The sequence below is a fragment of the Engraulis encrasicolus genome, chromosome 23 (genome assembly GCF_034702125.1).
Source record: "Engraulis encrasicolus isolate BLACKSEA-1 chromosome 23, IST_EnEncr_1.0, whole genome shotgun sequence".
In the NCBI taxonomy this organism is placed as follows: Eukaryota; Metazoa; Chordata; class Actinopteri; order Clupeiformes; family Engraulidae; genus Engraulis; species Engraulis encrasicolus.
In genome coordinates this window covers 35,891,636-35,912,703 of record NC_085879.1, presented here as the reverse complement: position 1 = coordinate 35,912,703, position 21,068 = coordinate 35,891,636, and the positions used below count along the sequence as shown (strand labels likewise).

At 41.8% G+C, this 21,068-nt stretch overlaps 1 protein-coding gene across 1 annotated transcript in view; it reads right to left on the bottom strand.

The window, feature by feature from the left end:
- Nucleotides 1-21,068, bottom strand: part of LOC134440003 (solute carrier family 2, facilitated glucose transporter member 11-like) — a 23,669-nt gene extending 2,601 nt beyond the window's left edge. Inside the window, exons 1-8 of the mRNA XM_063189929.1 lie at nt 21,045-21,068; nt 19,726-19,824; nt 15,755-15,915; nt 13,598-13,722; nt 12,867-12,996; nt 8,574-8,722; nt 7,128-7,318; nt 2,856-2,966 (exon numbers count right to left, since the gene is read on the bottom strand). Coding sequence (XP_063045999.1) covers nt 2,856-2,966; nt 7,128-7,318; nt 8,574-8,722; nt 12,867-12,996; nt 13,598-13,722; nt 15,755-15,915; nt 19,726-19,824; nt 21,045-21,068 — 990 coding nt within the window. The remainder of the gene's footprint in view (nt 1-2,855; nt 2,967-7,127; nt 7,319-8,573; nt 8,723-12,866; nt 12,997-13,597; nt 13,723-15,754; nt 15,916-19,725; nt 19,825-21,044) is intronic.

Sequence of the window (21,068 nt, the reverse complement as noted above, 5' to 3'; positions counted from 1 at the left end):
CTAATTATTTGATGACGTTAAAAATCGCATACCCCCACTTTAAAAACCCTTTGAGGAGTAAGGACTTTTTCCAGGTTCTTCTAGAATTTCACTTGAACACTCTACAGCTCCCATAGAGGTCTGTGTTAAAAATCTTGCCAAGTCCTTATGACATCATAATGAGAACCCAAAATTTTGGCAAACTTCTAATCACATATTTGTGATGGTACTCCTCAAAGGGTTAAAATTCCCCACTACACCACTGGTTGTGTGCTATCTGAGCGGCCCACGTTCGATCCCCAGGAAGAACAGATGACATATCACTTCAGATGTTTGAACTAGAAGTGAATAACCCAGGTGAAAAAGTGGTTCAATTTAGTACAATAAAAGCATGACTGAAGTGTACTTAGCATGTTAAAAGTGCACTCTTGCTTTTTGTGCTAAGAAAAAGTATGTTTACAATATGCTTATTTAAAGTGTACTTAAAATTAGATGTAATTAAGTTGCTCTCAAAGAAAGTACACTTAGCGAACCATACTTCAAGTGTACTTCGAAGATGTTTGGTTAAAGTGTATTTAGAGGAATATACTAAGTGTTCTAATAGTGAACTTACTAAAAGTGTATTTTTTAATAACATATTGCAATTGTACTTTTTTAAAGTGCAATATGATTACACTTCACCCAAATGTCTTCGAAGTGTGATTTTCTATAGTGTGCTTTAAAGTAAATCGCTTTAACATATTGCAAGTACACTTTTTCTAAGTGCACCATGATTGTACTTCACCCAAATATATTCAAAGTGTGCTTACACAAAGTTAATTTACCCATCATGCACCATCATGCATGTACCATCATGCAATGCACTTCTTGGAGCTACATTTCTCAAACAGAAATCCATTTACCTCTAAGGAATATCTTTGGTTAGCATGAAAATATTACTCATGGTTATATTCTGCGTTTATTGTAGGAGTTTTACATTTTTAAAGTGGAACACAAAAAATGGCCATGTTCCCACCGTCATTATGATGGTCACGTATATGTTCTGGTATATATAGGCTCACACTTCCCATGATATCATGGTGAGAGGTAAGTTGGAACTAGTTGTTCAAACAAAGAATCGAGGGTCACCATTAGTAATCAATTCAAATGATCAACTGCAGGAAGGTGGAACAAGAGTGAAATAAAGTGAAATGTGTATCTGAAATCTCTGTAACAATGCTATGATTGTAAATGTCAGTCGTGCTAGGCATGCATACTGTATCACTACTGTGACATGTGGCTGTGTGTAATGTACAAGCTCTGAGGACCAGCATGGATTGTAGTATTACATTTATATTATTCGCTGTACTTGGGAGTGTACTGTAAATATACTTCAAGCATACCTGTTATATATTTACAATACTTAATATGATATACTTTTTACAGACTTAAAATGTTCCAATGTAGTCCAAAGAAGCATGAAGTTAATATACTTTTATTGTACTTCTAGTAACAATAAAATGTTATAGAAGTGTACTCAAGCACACTATTAATGCCATACGAATGCATGAAAAGCGTGTTTGGAGCATACTTTCAAAAGTATGCTTGTAGTGCACTTAAAGTTGTCCAAAAGCGGTGCCAATTTAGCATCCTCAGTGTGCTGCAAGTGTGCTGAAGTACTGCTTTAGTAGTGCTTCAGCGCACTAATAGTGCAATGAAGCGCACTTTAAATCGCCGAAAATAGTACACTTTGTACTAAGTACGGTCAAAAAAAGTACACTTTAAGTATATGGGTTTTTCACTTGGGAAGACTTGCACAAACAGGTGGGGCCTACATTGCCCAGAGGGACCTCGGTTCGAGTCCAGGGTCATTTCCCTACCCTGCCCCATCTCTCTCTCACAGTCATTTCCTGTCTCACTGTTTCACTGTCCTACAATAATAAACGACAAAAAGCCCCAAAAAAAAAAATTTAAAAAAAGACTTACACAAACTATGAAGCAAATGTGTTGTGTCTTGAGTTTTTCAATTTTATCACACAAAAAAAAACGGGACAGTTCAGTGAGACAGAGAAGGATCAAGGATCAAGGGTCACCGGCATAATGGTGTGGCGTCTTTCATTAACCCACCTCACTTTCGTATGTTGTCAGCAGAAGATTTTTTCAGAATCAGTACACAGATATGACCAGTAGATGTCACAGTGGAGACTGGTTTCAGATTACAGGTTTTGTAATCTTTTTTAAACATTTTTTTTGGTCTTTTTTGACTTAATTTGATAGGACAGTGTCAGAGGTGGACAGGAAGTGAATTGGGAGAGGGACGGGGAGGGGTCGGCAAAGAACCCGGGCCGGGAATCGAACCCAAGTCAGCCGCATGGCCACGGGCCATGTTTCATGTTTTCATGGCAAAATTGTTTCAACTGTTTCAGTGTTTCACAAAGCCTCGCCCTGACCATCACGAGGAGACGTGAGGGATTCACAGAGAGGATGGATGAGGAGAGAAGGAAAGAAGGAGAATTAAAGGGCCGTGCACACACGTCGCTGCTAGTTACTCGCTCAGCGAATGAACTCAATAGAATGTCAATGTGTTCCAGCGAGACTAGCAGGCGAGTAGGCGAGTACTGTACAAGCGATGCGATGTGGGCGGATCCCGAGTTGAAAATATTTTATCTTCGAGCGAGGCGAGTAAGCGAGAAATCAATTGGAAGGCAGAGTTCAGTACTTCTCGCCTGTTCATTGGCAGTTAAAGCCGCGGGAACTTTCAGCGAACGTTCCATGAAAGAGAGGCGAGTAGGCGAGCAAACAAGAAGCTAGTAAATAGCAGCGATGTGTGTGTACTGCCCTTACGAAAGAGAGGAGGATAGAGGAAGGGGAGGAAGAGAAAAAGAGGATGGACTCACGCAGAGGATGGATGAGGAGAGCTCACACAGGCTGGTGCCCAGAGCAGCATAGCGCATCTGATCAGGAGCTATACCTGCCTCCCTGAACACATCGAACGAATACAGGTACACCTATGCACACACACACACACACACACACACACACACACACACACACACACACACACACACACACACACACACACACACACACACGTCACCAAATGATAACAGGTACAGCAACAAACACATACACCCGCACATGCACACGCACACGCACACGCACACACACCATCAAATGACAACAGCTACACAAACAAACAAACAAACACACACACACACATGCACAATCAAATGATAACAGGTACACCTACACACACACACACACGTCATCATCAAATGATAACAGCTACACCTACACACACACCCACAGACACACACACACACACACACAGAGTTCTCAACGAGCCGACAAACCTGACGGGCCCCACGGGTTCGGGCCGGGTACGGGTCGAAAATATAAACAGATGACTTGGGTCGGGTCGGTCTTAATCTTTTCCACCCAGTGAATTTATTAGTAATCATCGCTGCTGTTTACCGTGAATCATGGTGAACTTCCCCTTGGGTGTCTATATCTAAAGGGATGTCTGGCTGCTGCATGCAGTCACTATTCAGCGAGTGACTTTTAGGAGATTTAAATTCATGGAAGTCACCACTTGTCCCCTATTCTAACGGCTTGTTGCGCTGTTTTCAGAGATTCAGTCTCATCTGCTGCTGATTTGACTGATCATTTTCATTTGCTACATACAGTATTACTGTTTAATGGACTGGTTGAAGTGATTTTGAAATGTTGCTGGAGGAGCAGAATCAAAATACCCGCGTGGGTAGCTTACCTCTCGAAGCACCTCGCGCATGGCATAGCCGCTTCGCCTTTCGATGTGTCCCGCGCTAATTAACAAATGTCGCTTATTTATAGTAAAACATCTGGCAATATTAATTGCGATAACATTCGGACAGCTGGCAGGCTACGGCCCCCTTTGAAATAATACAGCGGGTAAATCATCTGTGGACAATGATGTTGAGAGAGAAACCATCAGCCCATCCTAAGGGGGATTCATAGTAGCACCTCCACAGAGGAGCAACACAGAAAAGTAGCCACCACGCCCCCCTGTGCAGCAATAAAACAACCCCTGGCTGCGATACACGCATGGTTCTCCCAGGCTGAACTGTCCATGAGCTGAGGCTATACTCTTGCACTGTGATTGGTCAACGTACTTGCAGCAGTTCAGTGAGTACTTGGCCCTAATAGGTCAGTGGTGTTCTATTATTCTACCCTACCGCGGAGGTTTGAATCAGGAAAATGAAAAACACTATGCGGTTGACTTAGCAGGAAATCACTGGAGTTTACTTGACAGGGAGAAGAGAAACGGTGTTTTATTTCAGTAGTACAACTCCCAAAAAAATCAATTAAAATATCCATAAAAGGCCTGAAAATGATATAAGTTTGTTTGTTGTTTGTTGAAGCCTCTTTGTTCGTTTTTAGTGTAGCAACTAGCTCATAAAACAGGGTTCGCTAATGTCCTGTAGAGTTTGAATGGGTTTGGCTGACAGTTGCTAAGCTAGCTGTTAATATGGCCATTAGATGTATCTATTGCAGGGGTGTCAAACTCAAATTGACCGAGGGCCAAAATCAAAATATGGAACTAAGTCGAGGGCCGAACTCAAGATTATTTGTCAATAAATGGACTAAAATCCTGCAGACACGCACTTAATACTCATAGTTTAATTTCACACACACTGGCACATATTGTGTTGCATAGGAGTGTGAGCTGTGTCATTGGCCTGGGTCCGCTCATACTTCTGAGAAACACCAAATTTCATGTTCAAGTCTTGGTACACTGTACATTAATGATGTATGAGGGCCAACTAGTAATACACATTTGAAATGATCTCGCGGGCCGAATAAAAAGACTCCGCGGGCCAGATTTGGCCCCCGGGCCTGAGTTTGACACCCCTGATCTATTGTATTTAAAAACGGCTTTTGTTTGGCATCTTAACCACCTGAACTGTAAAACATGAATAAAGAGAGAATCTTGTATGCTATCATTCATGTCTAATTACACCACAACTTTTTAAAACCCCTTAACCTTTGAGGTTTTGCACAATGTCTACTTAAATGGTTCCTGTGCCTGCATACTTTGACCTATCATGAAGTGGCTGGTATCATTTGAAAGAAGAGACTCTGTAGAATCCACAGGAAGTGACAGGAAGATGTTGTGATGTACTGCCAAGGACTTACAGGGGTTTGAACATCTTTTTTTCTGACAGGCGGTTTTAGAAACTCTTGGAAATTACTACATTTCAACAGTTTAGCTGATACATTTTGCCTTGGAAACAAATTTGATACTTACTCACAGGTCTACAGAAGCTGTTTGTCAAAGTTGATCTTTACTTTTGACCTTTCTCAAGACAATTATGTGTGGATATGCACATGCGTTTTGCCATATGTTTTATTGTAGACCTTTTGATTAGTCAAAATGCACCCCACAAATAAGGTCTCACTGTTCAAGAACAGTTTGAGCTAGAAGCCTCATGATGGTCTCAAATGAAAGCTTACCCCTTGAGGTGTTCTACAGTCATCTGACTTAGTTGGATATGCCTTTTGGGTAGTATTACAGAGATGTTACTGTACAGTACTGTACAGTACTGTACGGTACTGTACACTATGTACAGTAAAACATGGGAAGATAGGGGCATTCTTGAGCAGATTTGAGATTCCTCTGTCCCTGGGTGTAACACAGAAGAGCTATATGACTCATTTGAAAACGTGGACTCTAGACTATCATTCAGTCTTTGAATGGAGTTTCTAGCTCTTGCTTTGAGGGAGCTGCAGTCATTCAAAGCAAATGAGCCAACACAAAGCTGCGTAAAACAGGACCTGCCTACTTCTCTTCTAAGGCTTGTCTTTCAGGGTAGGAATGTCACAGAGCCACTCCAGTGGTGCCTATGTAATCTGGGGATCATGTGGAATACCATTTATCATATGAAATATATGGAAGTGTAGGCAAAAACAGCACAATTCTTGAGAAAAAAAAACGTGCTCGTTTTTTCCACAATAAAGTGGTTTAGTTTGAGTGGAGTTGTACAACTTGTGGTTGAAGTAGAGTAAAAAAAGAATACACTTTCATAAACCTTGGATTGTAACAGACATTTTGAGACCATGATGATAAGGATATGTTCATGTTTGGATGTCCACTCATCCTAGGAAGGTAGGGAGACATCAGGCGGGGGGTGCTTGGGGGGGTCAAATTTGAAAGGTGACATTGTGTAATAAATTGATAATAATGCACATGAAATATGTTCATATCCCTGTATAGTAGTGCTAGGTGTGTTCCTGAGATTCTAAGCTTTCCAATGATATATAATGTTCCTGGGTTTATTACACCACCTGGATTTTAAACAATTGCGGAATGAAGATCAAGTTCAAGTTCAAAGTCATTCGGGTCGCCCCCGGGTCGCCTGACAGTCAATAGCAAGAAGCCTCTTTGTTCGTTTGTAGTGTGGCAGCTAGCTCCTAAAACAGGGTTCGCTAATGTCCTGTAGAGTTTGAATGGGTTTGGCTGACAGTTGCTAAGCTAGCTGTTAATATGGCCATTAGATGAATCTATTGTATTTAAAAACAGCTTTTGTTTGGCATTACTGCCAATGCTACTGATGTGCGCGCATTCTCTGACATTTTGGATTAGGCTCTCTGACATTTTGGATTTGGATCTTGGCAATAAAAAAGAAAAACTCACGCCAGCAGCATCAGTGCCTGCCCCAGTCAGAGAATCGTGTATGAGAGAGAGATAAATCAGGCGGGTACTTTACGTCGGGTGAACGCCCCTTTAGGAGACCTTCGATTAGGAGACCTTCGGAGTCAACGTCCCCTTAGGAGACCAAATTTGGAGCACACTCCTTTGCATTGGATGGGCGGGTTTTAACATATCTTTCTCTCTTAGAAGATTTTTGCCCCACTGCTTCACTGTGTGCGTAACAAGCCTCCATGGTTTAAAAACAATCTTTCGCTATAGCCGTGGTCCATTAAATAAACTGCTGTAGCCCGTCAGTCTCCATAGGATAACGTGGGAAAACTCGACCCTCTGTGTCGGGCCGCGGGCTGGGTTCGGGTTGATCATTCATATTGATGTGTCGGGTGACATCGGGCTCGGGCTTTGAAAGCCACGGCCTGCGTCGGGTCGGGTTGTCGATTTTCAGGCCCGTTGAGAACTCTACACACACACACACACTCACCGCGTTGACACCATTCATCTGAGTGGTGGTGAAGAGGCATATGACGGTGAGGAGTTGCCAGCGTAGCGAGGGCTCCCTTAAGAGGTCCAGCACCCCCCTCCTCTTTACCCGCTTCAACACCGCCGCCTCCGCACACATGTCTGCCATCTCAGCACTGTGGTCCACACCACCGCCCCACAGACGATCCATGGCTGGGGAGAGAGAGATGATTACATGAGAGAGAGAGAGAGAGAGAGAGAGAGAGAGAGAGAGAGAGAGAGAGAGAGAGAGAGAGAGAGAGAGAGAGAGAGAGAGAGAATAGAGGTCTGCCATCTCACCACTGTGGTCCACACCACAGCCCCACAGGCGCACCATAGCTGGAGGACGGAGAGACAGAGATAGAGAAAGGGATGAATACATGAGAGAGAGAGAGAGAGAGAGAGAGAGAGAGAGAGAGAGAGAGAGAGAGAGAGAGAGAGAGCACATGTCCTAGCCTGATAAACCAGACTAAATGTGGATGTCTAATTTAGTCTGGCCTCGATGCATAATACATCCGAAGATTGATGATGAGAACAACCTTCCCTCAAAACGCTGCCCGCTTTGATTCAAAACACATCTTTGCGTTATAATTGGTTTGCCAGATTCATGGCATTCTGGCTTCATTGAATCATTATGCGAGGCCAGACCCACCCGTAGACAAAACATTTTGCCGTCCAGCGGGTGGCGCTGGTTCACCAGGCTACACATGTCCCGCATTTCCCCACTGTGGTCCACACCACGACCCCACAGACGCAGATGAATAAAGGAATAAATGAGAGAGAGAGAGACAGATAGAGACAGAGACAGAGAAATGAGGGCAGAACTGAATCGATGCACTCCAGTGGCGGCTGCATAATAAAGAGATGAATTAAAGATGCGGTGCAGAGAGACTTGTACTGACTTGTACTATGACTAACGGTAGGGACACATAGGAGGCGAAGCGAAGAGAGGCGAAATTCAACCGTCATCAGGTCGTCGCAGCGAATCAAATGGAATGGAACAGTTATGTTGTTGATTTGATTGGGTCGCGGCAGGCGAATTCGCTCCTCATTTGCATAACATTAAACTTTCTTTAATAATTTCGCTTCGCTTCGCTCCTGTTCGCTTGCCTTCGCCTCTCTCATAGGAATGAATGGCGAAGTTGGCTTCGCTTGGCCAAATTCGCGTCTATGTGTATACAGTACTTTGTCCTTTGGCAATACAAACTTTTTTTCTGCCATGCCAATATAGTGGAAAATGGAAATGAAATGTGTTTGGGAGAGATTAATGGATAGTGCGTGAGACTAAGTGTGTGTTTGAGAGAGAGAATGTGTGTGTGTGTGTGTGTGTGTGTGTGTGTGTGTGTGTGTGTGTGTGTGTGTGTGTGTGTGTGTGTGTGTGTGTGTGTGTGTGTGTGTGTGTGTGTGTGTGTGTGTGTGTGTTATTCACCCTGTTCGCAGGCCTGTACATCTCCCTTCATGATCAGCAGGTACCGGGGCGACTCTGGCAGCAGGGGCAGTGTCATCATCTGCAGCAGCCCCGTCACACCACCAACCCCCAATAACCAGGGCCAGCGCTCCTCTGTACCCAGCAGCTCACTAGAAACATCACACACACACACACACACACACACACCATGTCACACCACATCACACCACCAACCCCCAATAACAACACTCCTCTGTACCCAGCAGCTCACTAGAAACGTCACACACACACACACACACCGCCAAAACCCAATAACCAGGGACAAGGCTCCTCTGCACCGAGCAATTCACGAAACACAAACGCGCGCGCACACACACACAGAACATAAAAAAGAGAAGAGAAGAGTCGAGAAGAGTCGAGAAGAGAAGAGAAGAGAAGAGAAGAGAAGCATCTGAAGATCCACCTTTTCACCCTTGCCTAGTCCTAGCTGCCCAGGCATCACAGCGTCCCAGTTGCAGCAGCATCCTTACTCTGTTCACAACCAGCCCTGGCAGGGGGCTCCCCTAGGTGGCCGCTGGTCTCTGCCTGAGGTTTCTTTCCGACTATATGGGTTTTTTCTCAGACCTCATTGAGCTTTTCCCCCATATAAACCATGAATCAAGTGAAAAGGGAGTTTTTCCCTCACCCCTGTTGCCACCAAGGGCCACATGTGAGCGCCCAAATTCAGTGTATCTATCACTTACGCTGGACCCAGCCACTGTGGACCTTATGCCTCTAAGAATCCTGGGCCCAACCTATGTGGACCTTATGCCTCTACAATCTCTATCTACAAACCCCAACTCCGATGAAGTTGGGACGTTTGGTAAACAGTGAATAAAATCAAAATGCTATCATTTTCAAAACATTCAATCTATTCATTAGATGGAGAATAGTGAAAAGACAACATATTAAGTGTTAAAACCGAGAAAAAATATTGTTTTGGGGGACATATGTACTCATTTCTAATTTGATAAATCCTACACGTCTCAAAAGAGTTGGGACGGGGATCAGTGAAATTTAGTAAACATCCAAATAAGATAAAACAACAAAGAAGAACATTTCAAAATGAATTGTACTGACGGACAATATAGGTGTCCAGGTATAAGATCATCACAGAGAGGCTGAGTCACTCAGAATTAAAGATGCAAAGGGAATAATTACCATAGTTATTACATACATTTTTTAATTCCCTTTGATTTACCATGATTGAGTGTATATAAGACATATTTTTGTTAATAAAATCATTATATAGGAGTGATTCTACAATTCACCTGCGCTTTTGGCAAAAGCAAAATGTAAATTATTAGTATTTTTTCCAACTAAATGACCTAGATGTTTACATAGTGTATACATTTAAGTTTCCAAACAAACAAATTGCCAAGCTTAATCTTAAATCATTTGATAAATTCTCTAATGAAAGCGAACATTTGCTTAATTATTTTGTCAACAGTGTTATGGACAAATACTATGTCATTTCAAACATATATAAAAATACTACAGAGTTGAAACAATATATGTTTGAAAGTGCTTATGTCCCTTAGCAGTAATGTTGTCTTTAATCTGTGCAACTGATATAGAAAATGTGATTGTTGAGCTTCATAAGTAGGATTTTATGAGTCACTGTGATACAGACTGACACATTTTTCATCATAAATCCCTGTAACGTCTGATTTGAATATAGTCACCCTCCTTACACAAGACTTCCTTCTCCAGAGATAATCCCTAGTGTATGTTCATAGGATTTTTCCAACACATAAAGGATCAATAGCGCAAAAACACTTTCAAAACAGTCAACGGTGTTACTCAATGGTGTTACGGTCAACAGTGCAGGGGAACAAGTCGGCACTTTTTTAGGAGAAAAAACAGAGCAGACAAACCCATCTCCCTAGAACACAAATTATTTAGTTTGTTTGTCTGTCAATATGGATATAAATTGGCAAAAACATACTCCTCCTCAACTGTCATCAGTGTTGCCAGATTGGGCTGGTTCCCGCCCAATTGGGCTGCTTAGGATGGCCGGGTGCGGGTAAAAATGGCATCTATCAGAAAAACCTTCCCACTGCCATGTAAATCAATAGAATTGGGCGGGTTTTTAGGGCGGATTTTGATCACTTTTTGGGCTGGAAATCATCAGCCTCATCTGGCAACCCTGACTGTCATACTTAATTGTAACACCATTGACGGTAACACCGTTGACATTTCAGCCATTTTTATGGTGTTGTGCTAACTGAGGACCTCAGAAGTTCCACCACAACACCTTAATCAATTCATATATCTGTATGCTTTATCTGTGTTTTTCTACATGTGATTTCTAATTCTGATTCTTATGAATATGTTGATAACACCGTTGACAGGCAATTTTCCCGCTATGAGAACATGAAAAAGAATGGATTAAATTATGGAAGGATGGAGCTCAATATTTACCAAAAAGTCTTCCCGTATCCTGCCAAAGAGGTTATGATATCACGTGATGTTATTCGTATGGCCTAAGACCAAACCATTACTGATTTATGGAGGAGGTTTCAGACCGTGACACCGTTAACACAGTTTTCGTGGACAAACACAAAATGGCAACTTTCATGTATAATGGAAAGGACAGTGGTCTTTCTGACAGTTTTGTCATATTGTGATGATTACTGTGAATCAACATTTCATAAGGGTTGGAGCAGGCGTCACCCAACAGTTTTTTTCTTCCTTTTAAGGGTGCTGACCAAAATATTGTAAGACTGAAAAATGAAAAAAGGTCGCACCATGCATAGGCCTCTTTTTATTTACACAGACGCGTTTCGGCGCTCTGCCTTCCTCAGTGTGCCTCAGTGTGAATCAACATTTGCAATCGTCTTGGGCAAAACAAGTTTCTTTACATGCTAATATGAAGACTGAATCTGACATTTGGAAAACAGGACGGCATGAAAACGCCCAAAACCAGTATTAAATATTCATTCTTGCTGAGGGAAATAATGCTATGTCTACACTTTCTGTATTATATGAAAGATAAATGTTTTCTAATGTCCAAAATATCATTGGATGCAGTTAATAGTTAGTGGAATTGCAAAATAAAATCCACGGACTTAAAAGTGTAGGCGAATTAGAGAATCACTCATAGGTTCATGACATCATGAAATATATATTGGCTGTAGTCTCACTCTAATTCCTGGAGTGCTAGAGCTATTGAAAATTTACCATATTAAGAATGCTTAATGCATGAAAATGATACAGGGGTGTAACATTCTCCTAAGCACCTGAGCTCACTTGAAATAGACCCAGAAGACATGGGAAACTGTCCTTTGCTTACAGAAGTCAGCAGCAGTCATTTACAATAATAGAGCATTGCACATCCTGTGCTACAGTAAAAATGGACCATCCAACTTGTGTTAGTGCTAGCTTCAAAAGTCAGCCTCCATGATGGCATGCGGGTGCAGTAGTGCATTGGTTAAGATGTTCTCACTCATCTGTAGAGTTAAATACAGTGCTGAATGGTATAAATGGGTTTTAAACAGCATGAAAAGCCACTCATGCATTATATTTTGAAGGGAGATCTTCGATTACTGCCACATAGCAAGGTCAAATTGCATTCTCTACTATGTTTTAACAGTTTGGCTCCATCATGAGGACCAGCAGGTGATAAAATGGTGGGTTTTTGGTCAAGACCTGTCACACTGTAAGCACTACAGAAAGGAAAACATTGCAAAACATGACAAGGAATACACCCACCATTTAAGCTGGTGAAATCATGTCCAAGATAGGAATTAACACTGTTTTTATATAAAATCATCTCATCGGTTAATGTATTTAACTGTTAAATGTTGTCTTCTGTATTGTTTTTAGTCTTCCTCAACATTTGCTGCCATTTATTGTCCCCGTCCCAACTCTTTTGAGACGTGTTGGATTTATCAAATTAGAAATGAGTACATATGTCCCCCAAAGCAATATTTTTTCTCAGTTTTAACACTTAATATGTTGTCTTTTCACTATTCTCCATCTAATGAATAGATTGAATGTTTTGAAAATTATAGCATTTTGATTTTATTCACTGTTTACCAAACGTCCCAACTTCATCGGAGTTGGGGTTTGTATGTCTTCTTCTTTTGTCTTCTTGCTATTCTCTCTTGTTTCTGTCTCTCCTTTCTACTTCTCCTTTTAAATCCATCTTTAACATTGATGTTTTTTTCCCCATGTGTTAAGCACTTTGTATAGCACTATATCATACAAGGCATGCAGCTCAAATACAATTATTATTATTATTAGAAGAGAACAGAAGAGAAAAGAAGAGACCTGATGCCAAGGAGCTGGCCAGTGAATTTTCCAATGCAGATGGAGTTGGTCATGGTGAAGGCCACCATCGCTCGCAGCCTCTTGGGGGCGCTCTCGGACAAGTACAGGCCGTGGACCAACATGGCTGCCCCTTTATGGAACACAGACAGACATAATGAGTGCGTTTTAATATGCGACCTTGCCTCCTCCACTTGCTTCTCGTCATGATGACATCACTGACAACAGCATTATATTTCAATATCTTGCAAAAGCTCAATTGTAAAGTCTTTTTCTCATTTGCAATTGGGATGGTGAATGAAAAACATTCCCTCAAAAGTTGTTGTGGCGAGGCTGACAGCTGGGAAACTTTATCGTTTTCTCCACGGAGGAGGGGCCAGGAGGTGGGGCAAGGAGACAAGCACAAGTAGAGGAGGCAAGGTCACATATTGGAATGCACCCATACGGTGTGGATATACTGTATGTATACGGGGCCCGTCTTCCTGGCCCCGCCTCCGTGAAGAAAACAATAAAGTTTCCCACTCGTCAGCCTAGCCACAACAACTTTTGGGGGACTCTTTTCCATTCACCATCCCGGTTGCAAATGAGAAAATGACATTAGAATTGTGCTTTTGCAAGATATTTAATTAATTTTCTGTCGTCAGTGACATCATCATGAGGTCACAAGCAAGCAAGCGGAGAGGGAGTCCGCATATTGGCATCCACCCCAAGTGGTGTGTGCCTCAGTAGCTAACCTGCGTTGATGCCATAGATAAACCTAGCCGCCATGATCATCTCGAAGGACACGGCCGTCTTGCTCAGCACCATCATCACGGCCGCCGCGATCGCCAGCAGGTTGTTCAGCAGCAGGCATCTCTTCCTGGTCAGATGCATGATGGGAAAAGGAAAGCAGACCGTGAGCCAAAGTCAACGTTCAGCAGCAGTGTACTGCTGCCTGGCAAGGTGGGAATGTTGTGAAAATGAATATTCCAGAATATTGGTGCATGTGAAGATCCGTAGGGGTAGGTTAGAAGCTAGAGCCTGTACAACCTTCACTTGGGACGTTACATTATTTACTTTGAGAAGTTAAAAGGAAATTCCTTTCAGTTGTATTGCTCAAGCTACAATTGTTTCACACAAGCTTCTGAGTTGTCAGTACATATACAGCATAGTACAGACAGGGTCGCCGCTAGACATAAGCAGAGTACTGCTGAGCGATTAAGGGACCAACCACTTTGCCCCTAAAATGTGTCTCTTTAATTGAAATTGACAAAAAAAACGTCATGGAAAATAGATTACAAAACATGTATTCATTAGTTATAGTCTATTATTGTTATTATTATTAATATTATTTAATTATGAGGGGGGCCTCCTGACCAGTTATGCTTAGGGCCTCAAAAACCTTGGCAGCGGCCCTGGGTATTTATAGTACCTGGGTATTATATAGTATTTAGGTGTGTACAAGTATAGGCTACACAGGTATGTATAAGTACATACAGTATTCATATACATACATACAGCGCTGGACACCCCTCGTCCAGCGCTGTGTACACTTATCAGAACTTAGTGTTTTGTTCATCGACATATGGGTGGTTGACGTTTAAGGGCGAAACGAAAAAAAATAATAACGTTTTTCAAATTCCTGAAAAAAATGATGGATAAAAATTTGAAAAAAATAGAAAAAAATAAAGCACTTAGTGGTCTGTGGAATTTCACCTTATTTTTGCCATTTTTGGGAAAATGTGTCCTGCATCAACACATAGCATAGGCATGTCACACCGCAGGAAAATGGAGTCACACCACAGGGAATTCACTGTATTATGGTCATTTTAATCCTTCTGTATATATGACTGACATCTGAGCTCATGCTAACTTGATAATTATATTGTGTTTAATCTTAATATGTGTTTTCATTAATAAAAAAACTTTTTTTTCCTCCTATAAGAGCAGTCACACCACAGGACACCATAAAATGAACCTAAGCATTGCGTGACAGAAAGATTGCAATATGAAGACATATTAAGAGGTTAAGAGTCACCTTAAACTTCCACAGCACTCTCCAATAACTGAGGTACTGACTGGTTAGGAGCCAGTCTTTAAGACCCTTTTAGTTGGCCTTGCAGCTGCCCATTCACAAACATTGACATACATGTCACCCCACAGGACGCAATTTGTGTTACGAAATTGAACTTGTAGTTAATATTACTGTCTTGAGTTTTTTCCACATTCACATATCTTAATCTAAAGTTAAGATTTATGCAATCATGCCAAATGCTTCATATATTATTCAAAATGTTGTTGGTTAATTTATATATATATATTATTATATATTGTTTCATTAATGTTAGTCACACCGCAGGAAATTTGACATATAAACCTTTACATAAATCTTAACAAAAATGTTTCTTCTCATCTAAGACTAATATGAAACATAATGTACCACATCTTCTTTCATTGACATTTGTTTTTTAAAGGAAAATAACAGTTTTGTAGGTTTTTAACCAATGTTACGAAAAAACAAGGCGTCACGTCTCCCACCCGTATACAGTATACAGTTCAGTACATATTTATATACCAGGGTTGGGGAACCTATGTTTCGAGGGGTGTTTAAGGCCATTGAGGCCGTCTCATCCGGCCCACAACATAATTTTAATGTTGTGCAGTTTCACATGAAATATGACATGTTTTGTAAAGCAATGTTAGAAATAACATTTGCAATACAATTCAGTTATATTTTCAGGGGACCTAGTGAAGGTGGGGTCTGTTGTAAAGGTGGCCGCCTTCAATGTAAGCCTGAAGGGGGAAATACTGCCCTTGGAGGACTTTATACTGTACAATTTGAAATGGCCCCTCAGATGAAAAAGGTTTCCCACCCCTGTTAGATATAGACATAGTATTTATAGGTGTGTTACCTGCCATACTTGTCCACCAGCTGCATAGCGCAGTGGACACCAATGATCCCTCCAATAAAGAAGATTGACACCACAAAGGACCAGATGATTGACAGTTGCCATGGCGGCAGGTTAAGGCCATACCGCTCCGTACAGGTGACGTTAATCAACTCCCTGATGTACTGAACACAGTTAAACACATTACATTACATTGCATTGTTATTACAGGGTGTCCCCAGGTTTGAACACATCAAATTTTAGACCTTTTTTAGACCTATTTTAGACCACAAAAAAGAAAATTTAGACCAGCATCGCTCCCATACCCAGTTCCCAAACCGGTGTCACGAAAAATAATAATTACAATGCCAAAAAGAATAATGGTGGCAAGTATTTAAGAAAAAGCCATACCAGTAATTGTCTTATATTCCAGCCATATTCCAGCAATACTGGAGTGAAATTGGTCAGGGGGGAATATGTTTTTTTCCAAGGCAGAGCTTAGGGGGCTTATTAGGCAACACACCCAACCTAAAATACTGTCAACACATAGTAGGCCCTAATATGCCATGAAGGCATATGCTAGATACAAAATGTAATTGGTACCAGTATCTAGACTCACAATGAGACATATAATTTCATAGTAGCCTAATCTAAAGAAATGTGCCCTTTGAAAACACATGTCTTCCATCCATGCAAGTATACACTTGCCAAAACATCTATAAATGACAAATTGTAAATTACTTTGACAATAATGAAGGCTTGCACATTAAAACATTATGTTACTGTTACTAAGAGTTACTGTATGCTAGGCTATGCCCTACAAACTTCAGGTGAGGTGATGACGCCAGGTCTCCTGTCTCTCCCCCAACATGAACAGGGCAAGTTACATATTGAAGTCCAATGATGTCTTTATACACGGATATGTTGCTCTCCCTCATAAAGTTAACAGATTCATAATTTGTTAGCATTTACACTAAGCGGAGCTTAACAGTTCTAGCGCTGTTTAAAAAGTTATTTGACAATCGCTCTCCCCGTCGATGCAATGGAGAGTCACATCCTTGCATGCGCGCACAGGCACCTCTCTCTGCCCAACACAATGCAATAAATTTGGCACAACCTGGGACACATATTTTAGACCTTTTTTAAGCCTAAAAAAGGGGATAAAAAATTAAGACTTTTTTAAAGACTTTTTAGACCCCACGGCTAGTCTACCCTGTATTACCCTTAGCAGCCGCTTTTATCCAATCACAGTTATTTAAGAGAGTGTTGGTTACAGAGTATTGGAGACAGTCCCTATGGCAATGTGGGGTTAGGTAAATGGACTGCATTTATATAGTGCATTTCCACTCCTTTTAGCACTCAAAGCGCTTTACATTGTATGTCTCACATTCACCCATTCACACTCACATTCACACACCTGAGCCAGTGGCTGCCAAACAGGATACCACCCTGCCACCAGGAGCAACTTGGGGTTAAGTATCTTGCTCAGACAAGGACACATCGATGGGGTCAGGCAGAGCGGGGCTCGAACCTGCAACCTTCGGGTTGCCGAACGGCTCCTCTACCACTTTTTTCCACCCCCCCCCCTTTTTTATTTTTATCTTTTAATCTTTTTGAGGACACAAAAACACAAAAATTTTTACTCTTTATAGGCTTCAAACCTATAATAAGACGTAATAAACTAATCTTGAATCTTGAATCTTGAGCCCACCACCGCCCCCAACACACAACGTGGCCTGCTCATGAGCACTTCAGCAGTGAATGAAGGTGTAGGGAGAGGTTAGGGGTGAGATCTGAACCTGTAATCCTCTGATCTCATGACCACGTCCCTAACTATTAGACCACAGCAACCACAGCAAGTGTTCAACATTACACGCTCTAAGCTTATATGAGCATCAGTGTTTCCCATACAGAGACCATTCTGTGGTGCCTCACCACACAAAAAAACTGAACACCACAAATTAATCAATAGTCGTACATGCATGTCAATGGGAGTACAGTATATTTATAATGCTTGCTCTGGCCCAATAATGTAAATTATTTTAATATTACTTATAAAACATAAGTATAATGTTAATGTTAATGTTAATGTTAATGTTAATGTTAATGTTAAGGAGATGCAGATGTCAGAGGTCAGAACGCAGGTCCACACACCCCCACCTTGAGTCATGGAAAAAGTCAAGGAATCACTCCCCTCGGGGACCTGGGTTCGAATCTGGGTCATAAAGGCATGGAATGCCAATAAAGGCATGGAATGCATTCCAATATGCGACCTTGCGTCCTCCACTTTTGCTTGTGGCCTCAACCCGCCTCCCGGCCCCACCTCTGTGGAGAAAACAATTAAGTTTCCCAGCTGTCAGCCTAGCCAAAACAATGTTTTAAAGTGAAAGTGAAAGTGAAAGCCCATTGGGAAACTCCAACTCCCATTGTCATTGTGACACAGCACTCCACAGCACACAAGTGAACACTGCACACTGCACACAACGAAATTGCATTTGTGCCTCACCCGTGCAAGGGGGCAGCCCTCAGTGGCGCCCCATGGGGAGCAGTGCGGTGGGACTGTACCATGCTCAGGGTACCTCAGTCATGGAGGAGGATGGGGGAGAGCACTGGTTGATTACTCCCCCCACCAACCTGGCGGGTCGGGAGTCGAACCGGCAACCTCTGTGATGCAAGTCCCCTAACCGCTCACCCATGACTGCCCAGTTTTGGGGACTATTCTATTCTTCATTCACCATCCAATTTGCAAATGAGAAAAAGACTTTACAATTGAGCTTTTGCGAGATATTGAAATATAACTTCCTGGTAGAGGCCACAAGCATGAGTGGAGGACGCAAGGTCGCATATTGGAACGCACTCATAGTTCTAAGAAACAGAGGTATGATGGGGTGTGTAGGGAAGAGGGCCAAGCTAAGGGCAACCAGAGCCAACGAGCTGAACCACTTTCACCACCAGTTCAACAATCCTGGAAGGTCTGGCTGGGGCTGTTACCACAGGCAGGTGGGAAGGAGGGAGGGGTTATCTGGGGAGGCGATCTACAGGGCTCAATGGGGTTATCAGGAGCTCTTGCTGTGGGCGGTATTAGAGGAAGGAGGGGGGATGTGGCCTGGAGGGGTCAACGGACGTATCAAATGATGCATCAATGGCCTGTTGCTTCATGATGTTAAACGACTGTCGCTGACAACGCCCAGGTTCAGAATCCTGAAGAACAACCTCACTAGAGTTCCATAAAACGCCTTTGGCTTGACCTCTACCCACTGGTTTGGGTCCTCGTGTTGTATGGTAATGATTAGTTAGTTAGTTAGTTAGAAACTTTATTATCCCCAATGATTATACTCATAGAGGTAGAACATTAGACTAGAGGAGACCCCGCCCCCCTTTTCACAGCAATCAGTAGGCTCGTTCGTGACGAAGCAGTGCTGCTTTTGCTAGGCAGCGCGCATGCGCACTTTGCCAATTTGATTCTAACCACAATGCATCAAACTGGCAAAGTGTGCATGCCCACTGCCTAGCAAAAGCAGCACTGCTTCGTCACGAACGAGCCCAATGGCAGCCATTTTTTGTAGGTAGACATGAGAAATGGAAATGAATGGAGAGGAGGCTCACCTCTGTCAAAAAATGGCTTAATTATGTGAAAATGTCAATCAACACACTATACAAGGACAATATAGTTGAAGTGTGTTGCTAAATGTCTACATAATAAATAATGAATATAATTTGATTTTTAAATGTATTTTATCAACTCATAGGATTTAAATAGATATTTAGCCTGACATTTCAAATCTGGTCTTTGGTTAATGAGTTACTTCATATTCACACAGTTTTAGTCCATTTTTTGACAGAGGTGGGTGTGCTTTCCATTGACTTGCATTGACTGAAGGTGCCTACACTACCGACACACAATGGGAGGGATCTTGGAATTAAAATCGCTCAATAGAATCAGTTCTGTTAACTTCAATTGCGACCAGTTCGAAAACACATAGGTTACTACTTACTGTGGAGGGAGAGTTCAGGACAGATATTTGGAAACCGTACTGGAAGGTGCCACCGATGCCAGTGATGAAAATAGCTGCAGTGAGGAGAGGACATCGCAGCTGACGACACAAGAATTAAATGTCAACAAATGCCTGCTCGAATTATGTTCACAAACACTCTGTAGGCCTATGCTACACTCTGACAAAGTGCCGTCAAAGGCACCTTGGGCAAATGTGACAACCAACCACGTTCGGGTATGGCTGTCACAACCTATGGGGTTGGTTGTCGCAATGTTATTCCATTGGGGGGAAATGGAACATTTTAACATTAAATAAAAATGATACATAATTTCTAATTTCAATGAAATGTGAATCTAAACCTCGCCCATGCATACAGAATCACCACAAATGGCCCATTTGCCAATTTTTACACTCCTTGGAACTTTAAAATGCGAATGTAGTGTAGGCCTAGGCTACTTGTATTTCACACACAAACTGAATGTAAAACACCTCATGGCTATTTTTTAATTTCAACAACATAAAATTCATCTGTGAGTCTAAAATAACAAAATATATTTCACTGGTTCCTTTTTAGACTCTTTAAAACTAAAATAGATAAAACACCACTTACTCTTTATACTTTCAAATGGCTATAGGCCTACTGATTTTGATGTCAGCCCATAGTGCAAGAAGAAAAACATTCCAAACATTTTCATTTTCGTGTGAAAAACACATATTGTTGTCTCACCTCAAGGATGTTTTAACCTCCAATATCAACGTAGATGTCCTGTGACACTAATTAGGCTACAAACATTTCTGTGTCAACTGTTTTGAACACCGAATGTGACAACCACAACTTGTGACAACCAATTCCATTCTCCCTTTTTTGCAGTTAAAAATGGCTATGTCTGGACATTCAAAATGGCTGACTATGGAGAAGATCCCTCTTTTCATGTAGGGCCTAGGCCTAGAATGCAATTTTCCCAATTCCCAGTCATAATAGGCCTATCTGGAATTTGATGGTGTTGGTAAGTATGAAACATGTAACATTAGTGAATCGGTAGTAGCCTACCATGAATTCTGGAAATAAACAACTAAACATCTTACACAGTGTAGCCTTAAACAGCGAACCATCTGGACTCCAAAGTTAAGTTTTTAATAGGCCTAGCCTAGGCCTACTGCTTTTTGCAGTGGTAAGAAAGACATTTTATAAACTGCCTCAACATGCGTTGTTGTCGTGCGTTTATGCACAGATGCGCGTAAACAATAAGGACTTTGACGTTTTAGATCATGTAAATTAACGCGATAGGCCTACCAAGCAAGAAGTTAAGGGCACTTACCAGTTGCGTGAGGGCAGAGGCCAT